This window comes from Hemitrygon akajei, chromosome 8 (assembly GCF_048418815.1).
Source record: "Hemitrygon akajei chromosome 8, sHemAka1.3, whole genome shotgun sequence".
Lineage (NCBI taxonomy): Eukaryota > Metazoa > Chordata > Chondrichthyes > Myliobatiformes > Dasyatidae > Hemitrygon > Hemitrygon akajei.
The window spans coordinates 100,862,156-100,876,482 of record NC_133131.1 but is presented as its reverse complement, the minus strand read 5'-3'; the positions used below and the strand labels follow the sequence as shown (position 1 = coordinate 100,876,482).

Below are 14,327 nucleotides of genomic sequence, written 5' to 3'. Positions count from 1 at the left end.
TAAAAATTCTCATCCTTGCTTTGTGTCCTTGCCCTTAAATATTTTGTATTTCATTCATGCCTGTCCCTTCTTTTTGCTCTCTGAGTACCCTGGCTGTCATCAGAAGTGGTAGACGTATCTAGCTGCCAAAGTTCCAAGCTCAAGGATTCCCTCCTTAAATCCTTCTGCCTCTCCATCTTTCTTCCTTGGAAATATTCCTCAAGATGTACATCAGACCATAACTTCATTCATTTTAATTTCTCAAGTTAAAGTTTGCATGGTACCACTCTAAAAAGGGGCTCAAATTTTCATAATTTTAAGCTGTCATGTCATCAGAGTGACTGTTATTCAATGAACATGTGGTTCACAAATAAATCAAATGCTTAAATATACTGCATATCAAAGTAACTAATGAATTAGTATAGGGGGGGAAATTCACCTTTTTCACTGATCAACTGACGTGCAGTTTCATGCTGAAATTTTTCCAAGCTTTCAGTGTCCTCTTTCAAGTGGAACAGTATAAGGAATGGTAGACCCTCTTCAGTTAACTCCTAAAAAATTAAAATAACTCATTAAAATAATCAGACAAACTAGTATAATAAACAGTCTCAAATTTGTTCAAATTCAGTCATATTGGGACACTTAAAAAGAGTAAGACTTTTTAATGAAAACCCAGTGACAGCTCTCCCCCCACCACTCTTTCCATCTGAGCTGCTACACTTAAAATTAAATGCACTTTCAGTCCTAATACGCACAATAGATTATTTCTAATATTTAGCACTGAGTACCATTGTCATTTTGAATTGTTCATTTGATAAACTTGTTATTCAAAGTTTTTGTCAAAGCTTTTCTGTACCTTTTAGAACTGCAGTGACCATCAGCACTGTGACCATCAGGAATGTCTAATCATTCCTGTTATGGATGTATACACCATGATAAGAATGCATGAAATAAGAGTAAGCCACTAAGCACTTTAAGCTGGGTCCAGCATTTAGTAAGATAATGCTGTACTAACCTCACACCCCTTGATATCTTAAAAACAAAGCTTTATCCTTAATATATTCAACAACTGAGCCTTTTTCTTGGATTGTGAATTCCAACAGGGTGAAGAAATTTCTAGTTGTTTAGGACCTTTCCCTTACTTAGAAAATGTGCCCTTGTACTCTTCTCTAATCTTGAAAGATACCATTGAATAGAAAAGGACTGAATTATGAAAACTGCAAATTTGAGAGCAGGAAGAAAATAAATCTGAGATATCAGCCACTCATCTCATTCTAGGTTCCACCAATACAGGTAGAAATTTGGATGTAATCAACTGAAATGACTGTTTGATCATAGTCATTGTCTAAGAGAAATCAAAAGAGCAAGATTAAAATTGAAATAGTTAGGTAACTTGATTTCGCTGTATATTTATCATATGGATTGGTTTGCCCTAAAATTTCAATAGCACATAGATCCAATCATAAAATCTTCAACAAATATACTGCTGAAAGTGTCCTGACTGGCTGTGTCATAGGCTGGTACCGAATTTGAACATGTGGATATGCAACCAGGTGTGAAGAGTAGAAGATTCTGCCCAATACATTACAGGCACCTCACACTCCACCATTGGTACTATCTACAGGAAATACTGCCTCAAAGGGCAGTTCTCAAAAGATCCCCACCATCCATGCCACCAATGAACAGGATTTGAAGGCTGAAGCTCTTCATCACCAGGTTCAAGAGCAGCTACTTCCCTTCAACTATTTGGTTCTTGAACTGAGTGGCAAAACACTAATCACTACAGTTTAGCAACAGTATGACCATTTTAATCACCTTGCACTAAAATGGCCTTTGTTCTAATTGTGTTCTCTTAAAATTTTATACAATTTGTATAAAACTTATACAATTTATGTTTGTTTTTCTTATGAATGCTATATAATATGATGTGACTGTAATATTGCTGCAAGTTTTTCACCACACCTGTGTATATGACAATCAACTCAACTTTGGGACCCAAATGTAGATTACTTTGGGCTGGGCAATGAATTCCAAGGAAGTTTATGACACATAATAGAAACTCCATATTTTGTCAGAGCACAACATACAATGTGCTTACCTCCCCATTTTCGAAAGTGATTTCTCTAACCAATGGAACGCATTTATCTTGAGTCCAGGCAAATGAGAGGTCAAAGTTGGTTAATGAACCCAAATATACCATATCAGGGATATTCTCCTAGAGGAAAAAAGTATACATTAAACTCATAGCCAAATAAAGTGACAGGCTGAAGCATAGAGCTTAACTGAACTATGAAATCGTTTCTGAATGATTATCAAAAAATGAACTAAAACAGAATTTTGTGCAAGCATAAGCTGAATAACTAGAATAATTACTGGTAAAAGGCCTGTGAACCTACCCCAGGTGGTTTGTAAATTACGTTGTCACCACTATATCTCTCTGGTTTTGCAACACTCCTAAAAAAAGGAATTAGAGCAATCAGGGTGTATATCAATCACAGTAAATCCAATGTTTTATTGAAATTTAGTCAGAAACCACTTGTAAACTGTTATCCGAGTTATACCATATAAAGCAGAGTCCAATCAATCTCATGACTAAGATAATGATTTAATGGAAAAATTAATGAAAAATGTATTAGTTTATCCAGATGAAGCAAATATTTTCTCTGAAACCAAGAATACTGCCTATATTTCCAAATCTGATCACACTGCAAGTGAACATCACAGAATTACATGTACTGTATATCTTGTATATGAACTTTATATCTTGTGGTTTTGCATATGAGATGAAACACCATTTAATACTAAATTGGAAAATTAAGAACAATGCCAGCTTTTAAATGACTCATTTTGGAACCTAATTCTCTTTTAGTAAATAATAACATTTATAGTATGTTAAAAAAACAACTGACACAGACTGAAATTTGACAGTCACCTCCATTCCCCATTGCCCTTTGAATTTTGCCACCATCCTTTTAAAAATTATTCCAAATCATAGAAACTAGGTAAAAGCCCAACTGCTTCAATCTTAATGATAATGTTATGTCCTCCCACTAACAACACAATTGCACAGAAGAGGAATATTCTTGATTTGCCTCATCACATCCTCAATATTTTTTTGATAACCATGGTTCCTTTTTGACAGATTTTTTGTAATTGTCCTTCAGAAACAAAGTAAAATGATGTAACATGTCAAACCAACTTTCTTGCATCCTGTAAAGCTGAGACAGTCAAAATCTTCAACAAACTCTCTCATAAGTGGAAGGTTCCCTGTTTTGATGTGCTCAGGTGCCATATAATGTTAGCATCAGAAAAAGAGGAAATTGATTAAGTTTAGGAAAACACGTAGGGTTGATTTTCATCCTGAATCACTCAGAAAATCTATCCCTGTATTTCCTGACAGCAGCTGCCTACAGAGTCTACAGCTGCCATGTAATTGCTGCATTCATTACTGGAAACCAACTCTTCTCTTAAAACACATTGTGGCCCAGCAACATACAAGGCTACCATGGAGGCAAGATGAAACAGATAGGGTCATCCAGGTGCAATAGTTTGGTCTGGTGAGCATCTGTGATTTGAATTGCTGAAGCCAATTAAGGGGCCAGTGACAAAAATCCTGAACTAAGGGGAAACTCTACAAATTTTCCAGAGTTTATTCCTGACATTTTACTGGGAATTATAAATAGAAGGCATCAGTCATATCTGTAAACCACAACTTGTCAGTAAACGTGGATATCACTTAATGACTGATAGATTCTGAGCATATGCTAGCGATATAGAAAGGCCCAATACAGTTTCCCATGGTCACTGATCATCTCCACATATTCTGGCGCCAACACAGCATGCCCACAATGCTCGCCAGAACACAGCATGACAAGCAACAAAATATCAACAGCAAAACAAGCCCGGTTCTTCCCTTCCTCCCACACACATACACAACCCTCTAAGCCCAAGGCAGCCAGTCTTCTTCAGCCTCCAGTGGACTCAGAGACATTGGGCTTCGAGTTTTCCAGCAGACCCTGAGATTCAGAGACTTGGGGCACCGACCAATGGTCCTCGATTTATATATACAACCACAGGATCCGCCAATCACTGAACACTAGGCTCTGGAACTTGCTGACACCATTGGGGGGAGGAAAGAGAAATGATCAGCCCTCATCCATAGCTCTGCCAGCCCAACAACCAGTCAGACATCCTGCCCCACAGAGGTCCCACATCTGCAGCAGTGCCCTTCGAATGTGGACTGGAGATTTAAACTCCGGACTGCCCTTTAATCTTTATCCCCCAGCAGTATAATGAAATATATATACACAATAATAACCCTCAGCATTACACATCTGCTGATGGTCATCAAATATTTTTGATGTCATGTTTAATATCCATTAAACCCAATTTTCCTCGGATTACTTTTGCATTGACAATGCAGTGCTCAGGGCTTTTTGTAGTGTGAGTGCATTGTTCAAAACTGTATTCCCCTGGATAAAGGCTACCTTCCCACAGCAACCCCCACAAAACACACAGGGGAGACTAGCGTCATTTTATCCAACAAAACTGCAAGCAACAACATTCATCCTTCCCTTCTGCTCCCTGCCTTATCATTAACCCCCAGCAAGATGTCAACATTTGACAGGTGACTCAGCATGGGCCAGCTATCGAGCCAGTTCTTGTAACTATGGCATTACAGACAGGGCTCATTCTTCGCTGGGGCAGTCTCCATTACTGAGAAGTTAAGTTGAATGTTGCTTCTGAAGTTAGGCAGCAGAGATCTGGTCAGTACTTCCTGGTTGGGATTCAGTTTCTGTATACAAATTGACTAAATTATGAAACTGAAAGCAATATAATCTATAGTAATCAAAGGGGATGGTCACCTTACTTTTAACTGCAATAAATCCTATCAGATGGAACTGGTGTGTGTCCTACTGGGTCCAAAATTCATTGACCGAGTCCTGTGATTACTCCACTTTCAGTTGGGTCACCATTAAACATCTACTTCCTTCTGATGTTTATTTAAAATTTTAGTATAATTTGGTTGATTAAGCATTCTCATTCATTTAAATAATTCCTTGCAGATTATATGTAAAAGTCCATGAATGACATACATGTGTGTGCTCTGCATAAAGTAAAAATGAAAATAAGTGCAAACATGTTATTCTTGGCACCCTAATTTCCTTTCAACTAGTTTTACATTTTAGCGTTACAAAACACAACCGTGGCAACAAAGAAGTTTTAAATGAACCTCAGATGACTACCTGTCGAAGCACAGGGATGTGTTTGAGTAAAAAAAAGCAGTGTTTTGAAGCAAATGAAATAGCTGAGAAGGGAGTGCCAGTTTTGCTGAGTGCATTGTGTTTAAAGACAGTTTCCTTAGAAGTTTGATTGCTACAACCAAACCAGCTGAAATGAGCTTTTTTGATATTATGAAAGTAATATCGGAACAATTAGAACTGAAACCATTGTTGATTGCAGAATGCTTTAGGTTTCATGAGCAGTATTAAAAGGAAGGGCAGTTGATTTCAGCTTGTGACTAAATTAAAGAGATTGAGTATCATCAGTTTAGTGGTTAGCTAAATGATGCAATGGGAGATCAGTTAGTTAGTGGAATCTTGCAAGGAAGCATTCAAAAACAGCTCCAAACTCTAACTCAGCTTACATTTAAAAAAACAGTTGAAATAGTTGTGTCAATGGAAACAGCAGCTGGAGACGCAATTGAGTTGCAGTCAAGAATGAAAATGAGCATGAACAGAACTGCAGTGTCTAAGAGAGGAAAAAACAGCCTAGCTGAACAAATTACATTACCGTTGTGGCAGAGGCTCATGTACATTAGACAAACAGTAGGTTTAAAGGTGAACCTTGGAGAAAATGCAACAAAGTAAGATACATTCAAAGAGCACATGATAGAAAGATAAAAATTGTAGTATCAAAAAGAGCACCAACTTGCATGCCGTTGATGAAAAATCTGATAGCAATTAGAGTGACACAGGACTCAGTAGTTTTGAGATTTACAATGTGAAAACTAATAGGACTCAAGCAATATGGCTTACACCAGATGTGAACAGCAAATTAATTAAAATGGAACTGGACAATGGTTCTGCTGTTTCAGTCATTCCACAAAATGAGTTTGCATGGCATTTCAAAGATACTGATCCGAAGCCTGAAGGTGTCCAACCAAGAACTTGTATTGGAGAAAAGATATAACTTGTGTGGGAATGACATTCATAACAGTGAAATACAATATCCAACAAGCCACACCGGGCTTGTATGTGGTTACAAACCAGAAGGGCCAGCATTGTGGGGATGTGACTGGCTGAGACAACTACAACTTGGTTGGAGATCCATCCACCATGTGCATGCCACACCCCCTGCAAAAGAGTCAACTGAAAACAAATTAAGAAAAGTACTGGATGATGCCACAGCAACAGTCCAAGGATGACAGTGGAAAACTCAGGTAAAATAGCATTAAATGAAAATTCCACATCCAATTTTTTCAAAGCTGCTCTGGTTCCTTATACCATCCATGATAAAGTAGTCAATGAGCTAAATCACAGAGAGACTGAAGAAGTTCTTTCCTAGGTTGAGTGAAGTCCACGGGGCAATGCCAGTGGTCCCAGTAGCCCAGAAGAATGGGTCTGTCAGGATCTGTGGTGATTTTCAGGTCAACATCAACCCAGTACTGAACGCAGATCAATAGCCTCTACTCGGGATAGAAGATATCTTTGCAATCCTTTCTGGAGGAAAACACTTCAGCAAAGTGGATTTAGCTGAGGCCTATCTACAGATGGAGATGAAAGAAGGGCCAAAAGTGTTTCTCACCATAAACACCATAAAAATAGCCTTATATTTGGAGTAGCATCTGCACCTGCATTCTGGCAAAAAGCCAGGCTGCTCAAGCACCACTGTTACTGGTAAGGATGACAAGGAACAATCCAAAATCTCAAGAAAGGCAAAGGCAAAGGAAATAGTGAGGTCAGATACTACTCACACATTATGATCCACATTGACCAGTGAAGCTTGTCTGTGACACCTCACCTCATGGCACAAGTGCACTCATGACACCTGCTATGAGTTATGGAATGCCCCATAGCCTTTGCATCACATTCCCTCACCACCACAGAGAAAAATTATGCACAAATTACACGGCAACCCAAAATGTCTGGAATGTGCAGCTGAAATTCCAGTTCCCACATTTTTATCCAGTGCTGGGATGAACTTGCCCTTGCTGGGATTTGCTTTATGTAGGGATTGAAACTTGTTGTACCATTCGAAGCTGATATCAAAAGTATTGGAGAAGCTACATGCCAGCCATCCAGGTGTGGTCAAAATGAAAGTGCTGGCTCGAAGTCTTGTCTAGTTGCCTGGGATAGGATCAGCAGGTTGAGCAACTTGCTATGCATTGTTCGGTTTGCCAACACATCTAGAAGATGCCAGAAACAGTCACCTCTCCATCTTGGAGAACTGCCTGCATTGCTCAGAGGATTCATGTAGATTTTGCTGGACCATTCATGAGCACAATTTCTTGGTAGTAGTGGATACAGTGGCAATAGGCCAGAAATGTTCCTAATAATGTCCACTGTAGCCTCACACACTATTGATGTGTTGAAACGCCTCTTCTGAAAGATTGGTGTTCCAGAACACTTAGTGACAATGGACAACAGTTTGTTGCCAAATGGTGTCAGTCATTCCTGACAATGACTATTACACCTGCACTCTACCACCTAGCCACTAATGGTTTGGCAGAAAGGTTTGTCCTCAGCCTAAAGAATGTCAGCACCAACACCGAATCAGCAGCTTGATTTCCTCCTTGCATATTGCAATGTAGCACACTAAGCTGTTCCTGGGTCGTCCCTTGCACTCACGCTTGGATCTCTTCAAACCCATTCTCAGGGTATGCAGGACAAAGAGCTGAGACAAACTGAAGGCTCCTCACAGTCCTGACGAAGGGTCTCGGCCCAAAACGTCGACAGTGCTTCTCCTTATAGATGCTGCCTGGCCTGCTGTGTTCCACCAGCATTTTGTGTGTGTTGTTTGAATTTCCAGCATCTGCAGATTTCCTCATGTTTGCTCCTCACAAAAGGTTTGATATTTCACTCCTGGACAAGCAGTTCTGGCAAGGGGCTACAGAAATTATCAAAAGTAGGTACACTAAAAGATCAGGGACAGAACTGGACCAATCTCATACAGTTAGAGATTGCATCTGATATAATCTGGAGACAACACATCGATCAGTTGAGAGTGGAGTCAATTGTTAGACAAGAAAGGTGGCTACTACTTTCAGAACCACTTCCTGCAGTCCCAGAGTCAGCTCCTACAACCATCATGGAAGAGGCCCCAGAACCTGAGATTCTTTCACAGCAACAAGTCTCACTTGCAAAGCAGAATGATCGCCCTTGTCAAGAAAGACATAATTGCACAGAAGTAAGAAAGCCTCCACAGCAGTTAGTTTTTAGCCCTGAATGAAATTTAAAATTTGACTCTACTGTGGATGTCTATATGCAGTACTGTGCAAAAGTCTTAGGCACATGTAAATAGAAGTTCTGTAAAGCGAAGATACTTCCAAAAACAATGAAATTAATTGCTAAATATGGAAAAATACTATAAATAGCAGTAAACAGTAAAAAACTAAATCAAATCAATATTTGGTGTGACCACCCTTTGTTCTTAAAACTGGATCAATTCTACTAGGTATATTATTGTGCAATTTTGTTAAGAAAATTGGCTGGTAGGCTGTTCCAAGCTAGAGAACTTGGCCACATTTCTTCTGCAGACTTTGTCTCACTTGCCTCTGTCACTCCTGATAATCCCAGACAGCCTTATTGTTGAGAACAGGGCTCTGGAGGCCATACCATCTGAAACCATGTTAAAAATAATAATCAAGGGTGCCTAAGACTTTTGAACAGTTCTGTAGCAAACACGAGGAAATCTGCAGGTGCTGGAAATTCAAACAACACACACAAAATGCTGGTGGAACACAGCAGGCCAGGCAGCATCTATAAGGAGAAGCACTGTCCACGTTTCAGGCCAAGACCCTTCATCAGGACTAACTGAAAGGAAAGATAGTAAGAGATAGTAACAGTTCTGTAGTAGTGTTATATGGTATACTGTAAAAATATACATGTTGAGATACATTCTATATCGAATTGAAGTTTATAGCCAAGAAGGGAGCAGTGTTGTGTACAGGCAGTCTCCGAGTTACCAACGTCCGACGTACGGACAACTCGCACTTACGAACGGAAGGAAGAGAATGCCGTCCGCCATTTTAAGTTGGATCATGACGCCATCTTCCATTTTAAGTCGCTGCCGTTAACACTGTGTTGAATGTGTAACTTTGTATTTGGCTTAAATATTTCTTAGCAAGATTCACCCTGATCCCCTTTTCCAGTCAGCACAGTCCCCACTTGTCCCATTTAACCTTTCTCAGTGCGGGTAGTCTTTAGGACCCTGAGCAGCACAAGACCTGCCGCTGTATTTTTTTATATAAAGTGCGATCGTGAACAATAGCCAGATCAGAAATGCTGATCAAGTCAACTAGTTTCTAAAGAGAACTTTGATAGGCCAATCAGACGGTTCACTGCTGCTCAGCGATAGAACATACAATCCACAGTTTTCTGTTCCATTGATGGAAAACGATTGCCATTGAAAATAAAGTGGAAATAATAAAGCGATTGGAAAGAAGTGGAACGCCATCGGTCATTGGAAAAGCTTTAGGCTACAGTCAATGATCGGAACAACATTAAAGGATAAAATGAGAGCAATGGAGCATGTGAAAGGCCCTGCCCCAATGAAAGCTATAATTATTACTAAGCAATGCAGTGGTTTAATTAATAAAATATATATGTTTCTTAAGTGTTTTATATGCATAGAAAGGTAAAATATATACTATATACTAAGACAAACTTTTGACTAACTGACGCTGAATAATACCGGATGTACCTGTTCTGGCTTACATACAAATCCGACTTAAAGATGGACTCAGGAACGGAACTCGTTCGTAACCTGGGGACTGCCTGTATTTAATATTTCAGTAATATTTGAGCAATATTATAAACATATCATTCAAGCATTCTTGTTCTAATAAATAATTTAATTTGGGTTATATGTAAAAGTACATGAATGGCATACGTCATCATGCCACATCATATGTGCACTTAACTTAAAGCAAAAATTAAAGTAAGAGAATAAGTGTTATTCCTGGCTCTGTGTTTTCCTTTCCATTAGTTTTACGTTTTGGAGTTACAAAGCACAATACCTTTGTCTCCCAGTGGAGTAACAACACTTCCATGTGATTCCCTAACCCATTCAATCACCCTAAATGTACTTGTGCTTTACTCGATTACTCAAGTACATTGTAACAGTGGAATTGTCTGTCATTTATCCTATCCCTCCTTCCAAACTACTGCAAACTTGTTTTTTTTTTCCCCTGCCAACTCATTTCCAGGCTTTGTTCCAAGTTTTCTCTCTCATCTTTAACATTTTCCGAGGTTCTTGATCTTTAACCGTTTCACTTAACATGCTGCCCAACACAAGATTTCCAATATTTTCTACTTGTTGGTCAAACAGCATCCCACAACACCTTGCCTTAAACATGGCAGTAAGACAGCAGTTGAGATATATCCCTGCATTAATGAAGTTGGCAAAATTCTACTATATCAGGATGTTGAGGATTAAATTATGGGGGCAACTTGGAAGATTTATATTAACTTCAGTTTAGAAGGCTGATGGGCTCGAAGAAAACCTTGCAACCTTCCAAGAAAATCTACAAAAAGCTGAAGGTTTTTGTGTTTGTGCTGGCTCTTTGATTCATTATCAAGTTTGGAACAGGATGTACTTGTAACTGAAAGCTGCATTTATTTATCAAAATTTACACCAGATTGTGTTTGAAGACAAAGTACACCGAGTATTCAGTAAGCTGGAACCTGCTTATCAAACATGTAATAATCAGTGGTCCTTCAAACAGATTTTTCTCTAAAAGTAAATATTATTCATAATTGGTCCAGTAAACAATGGGCATGCTATTACCTTTATTCACATAAAGCACTTCAATATATGCCCTTACAATATGTCAATGTCACTAATGTTTCATTCTTAAACACTGCATCAGTGAAATGTTTGAGAGGTTATTACCCTCAAATACCCAACGGTGTATTCCTTCACAGCCTCTGTAGTCGCTGGATCAAACTTCATTGTGGCTCTCAATGGATATTCCTGCACTTCAGAGCATGCCGGTCAGCAGCATGTTTGCAGCATCAGATTTGATGAAATCTCCTTGCACCAAAAAGGCCAAATCTCAGGCAGACCATCTTTCACCAAGTTGATCTTCCAGAAGCCAACTTCTGATTCTCACAAATTTCCCTAATTTCAATCCACTATAGGCAGTGCCATTAGCAGAGTGATGTGGAACTTCTTCCATAAACCTCAATTCTGTTAATATCTAGTTCAAAAATTCTTAGCGAGTTTACTATAGAAGGTTACTGGTATTTCCAGCAATTGGCCTTAGCTCTTCCTAATACAAAATACAAAATAATTGTCTAACTCTACACCGTTATTGATGCTTTAGGGGGAATCAAGGGAAATGGGGTTAATACAAGAAACTGGCATTCACACAAAAGAACAGCCGGGATCTTGTTGATTGGCAAAGCAGACATAAAGGTCCAAACAGCCTCTTGGAGTTTCCATTTTCATATGATTTTGAAGCAATGCAGTTCTATCCATACCGACTGATAGATTAACAGTTACCCAGAATAAATCTGAAAAGAGCAAGGAGGGAATATGAATGAACGGATGAATGAGTGACAAGAGGGATGGGTTGCACCTAAACAGGAGTGGAGCCAATATCTAGGCCGGGAGGTTTGTTGAAGCTACCCAGGAGAGTTTAAACTAGTTTTGCAGGGGGCTGGATAACAGAGCTCCAGGTCAGTAAGTGAAGGATTGGGCCAGAAGGTAGATGTCAGGAAAAGTATTAAAAGGCAAAACTGAAATAACAGACATGATGGGTCAAATAGTTTGAAGTGTGTATATTTTAATGCTAGGAGTATTATGGGTAAAGGTGATGAACTTAAGAGCATGGATCAGTAAATGATGTTGTAGCTATTACCAAAACTTGGTTGAGAGAGAGGCAGGATAGGGTGATTAATGTACCAGGTTTTCAAAGTTTTTGAAAACATTAAGGAGATGGGGGCGGGGGGAGAAGAGAGCTGCACTAATAATCATGGACAATATCACAGCTGCATTCAGGGGAGACTTAATGGAGGGGTCAGACACAAGAGTCCATTTGGGTGGAGCTCATGAATAGGATGGCTGACTTTGGAGCGAAGGCTCTCGGTTCGAATCCAGCCGGCTCCCTAGCACACTTTCCATCTGTGCTGGGTTGAGCGTCGAGCTAGCAACTCAGCCTCATAAAAATAAGAAAGCCTGGTAAAAAAAAACACCGTCACGACAGCGTCCCAATGACTCCACTCGGAGTTAAGGGCTTTCTTCTTCATGAATAGGAAGGGAGCAATCAAACTGATAGGATTGTACTACAGAACCCCACCCCCCAATAGCCACTGGGACACTGAGGAGCATCTGTAATCAGATTAAAGAAAGGTGCAAAAATAATAGGGTTGTTGTCATGGGTGGGATTTCAAATTCCATAATAAAAACTGAGACATCCTTATTGTAAGGGGTTTATATGGGGCAGAATTTGTTTAGTGTATCCAGGAAGGTTACTTAAATCAATATGTGAATAGTCCAACAAGAGCTGGTGTAGGGTAATGAGCTTGGCCAGGTGACTGACCTTTCAGTGGGTGAGCAGTTAGGGAGCAGTGACCACAAATCCTTAACTTTCAGGATAGTTATAAATAAGGATAGATATGGTCCTTGTGAGAGAGTCTTAAATTGGAGTAAGGCAAATTGGGCAGAAACCAAGAATTGTTAATTGGGAAGACTTTTTTTCTGGCCAGTCCACATCAGACATGTGGAGGGTGTTTAAAGATCAATTGCAGAGTACAGGAAAAACATGCTCCTGTTAGAAGGAAGGACAGGGATGGAAAGATGAGAGATCGTTGGATGTCCAGCGAGGTGATGAATTTGGTCAAGAAGAAAAAGGAAAAGTATGCAAAGCTTTGGAAGTTAGGATCAATGAAGCACATGAGTATAAAGGAGGGAATTAGGAAAGGCAGGAGGGACCATGAAAAGTCCTTGGCAAGTGGATCAAGGTGAATCCCAAGGCATTCTATACATACATCAAGAGCAAGAAGACAACTAGGGAGAGGGTGGGACTACTTAACAATAAAGGCTGGGAACATTTGTTTGAATGAAGAGAACGTGAGTGAGATACTTGGACTACCTTGCTTCAGCATTTACCTAGGAAAAGGACATGGAAGACCACGAGTTCAGTGCTGAGTGTATTAAATATGTTAGAGCATTTAGAGGTCAAGGAGGAGGAAGTGTTGAGCCTCCTACTAAGTAAGTATTAATGTGGACAGGTCTCCAGGGACTGGTGGGATTTACCTCAGGTTACTGAGGGAGGCAAGGGACAAGAGTGCTGGGCCCTTGACCCAGTATTTTTGTGTTCTCTCTAGCTACAGGTGAGGTTCCGGAGGAATAGCAAGTGGCTAATGCTGTACCTCTACTTAAGAAACAATGGGAAATCTTGGGAACTATAAACCAGTTTCATGTAAGTTGTAGGGAAATTGCTGAAGAAAATTCTTAGCAATAGGATATATGAGCATCAGGGAGAGCCAACATGGCTCTGTGCATGGCAGTTTGCGCCCTACCAACTTAAAGATCTGAGTTTTTTGACAAGATGATGAGAGAGATTGATGAGGGTAGGGCAGTGGATGTTGTCCACGTGGATTTTTAGTAAGGCATTTGACAAAGTCCATCATGGGAGGCTAATCCACTAGATTAAGATGCATGGGGTCCATGGTGAATTGGCTGTTTGCATTCAGAACCAGCAAGCACATAGAAGGCAGTAGTGGTTGAGCTGGAGGTCTGCAATTAATAGAGTTCTGCAGGGACTTGCGCTGGGACCTCTGCTGTTTGCAATGTAGATAAAAGATCTGGACTGAAATGTAGATGGGTGGGTTAGTAAATTTGCAGATGATACCAAGATTATTGGAGTTGTGGACAGTGTAAAGACTGGCAAAGAATACAGCACGATATAGATCAGTTGCAAGTACCAGCAGAGAATTGTCAGATGGAGTTTAACCCAGATAAAATGTGAGGTGTTGCACCTCGGTAGGGCAAATGCAAGAAGACAGTACACTGTTATGGGCAAGATCCTTAACAGTGTTGATGAGCAGAGAGATCTTGGGATCCAGGTTCATAGCTCCTTGAAAGTGGCTGCACAGGTTAAGGTGGCTTATAGAATGGTT

At 39.8% G+C, this 14,327-nt stretch overlaps 1 protein-coding gene across 2 annotated transcripts in view; it reads right to left on the bottom strand.

The window, feature by feature from the left end:
• Positions 1 to 14,327, bottom strand: part of erp44 (endoplasmic reticulum protein 44) — a 78,607-nt gene that overhangs the window by 11,490 nt on the left and 52,790 nt on the right. For both annotated transcript variants that reach the window (XM_073054276.1, XM_073054277.1), the window contains exons 7-9: positions 2,376 to 2,433; positions 2,078 to 2,194; positions 419 to 530 (exon numbers count right to left, since the gene is read on the bottom strand). In XM_073054276.1, coding sequence (XP_072910377.1) covers positions 419 to 530; positions 2,078 to 2,194; positions 2,376 to 2,433 — 287 coding nt within the window. The remainder of the gene's footprint in view (positions 1 to 418; positions 531 to 2,077; positions 2,195 to 2,375; positions 2,434 to 14,327) is intronic.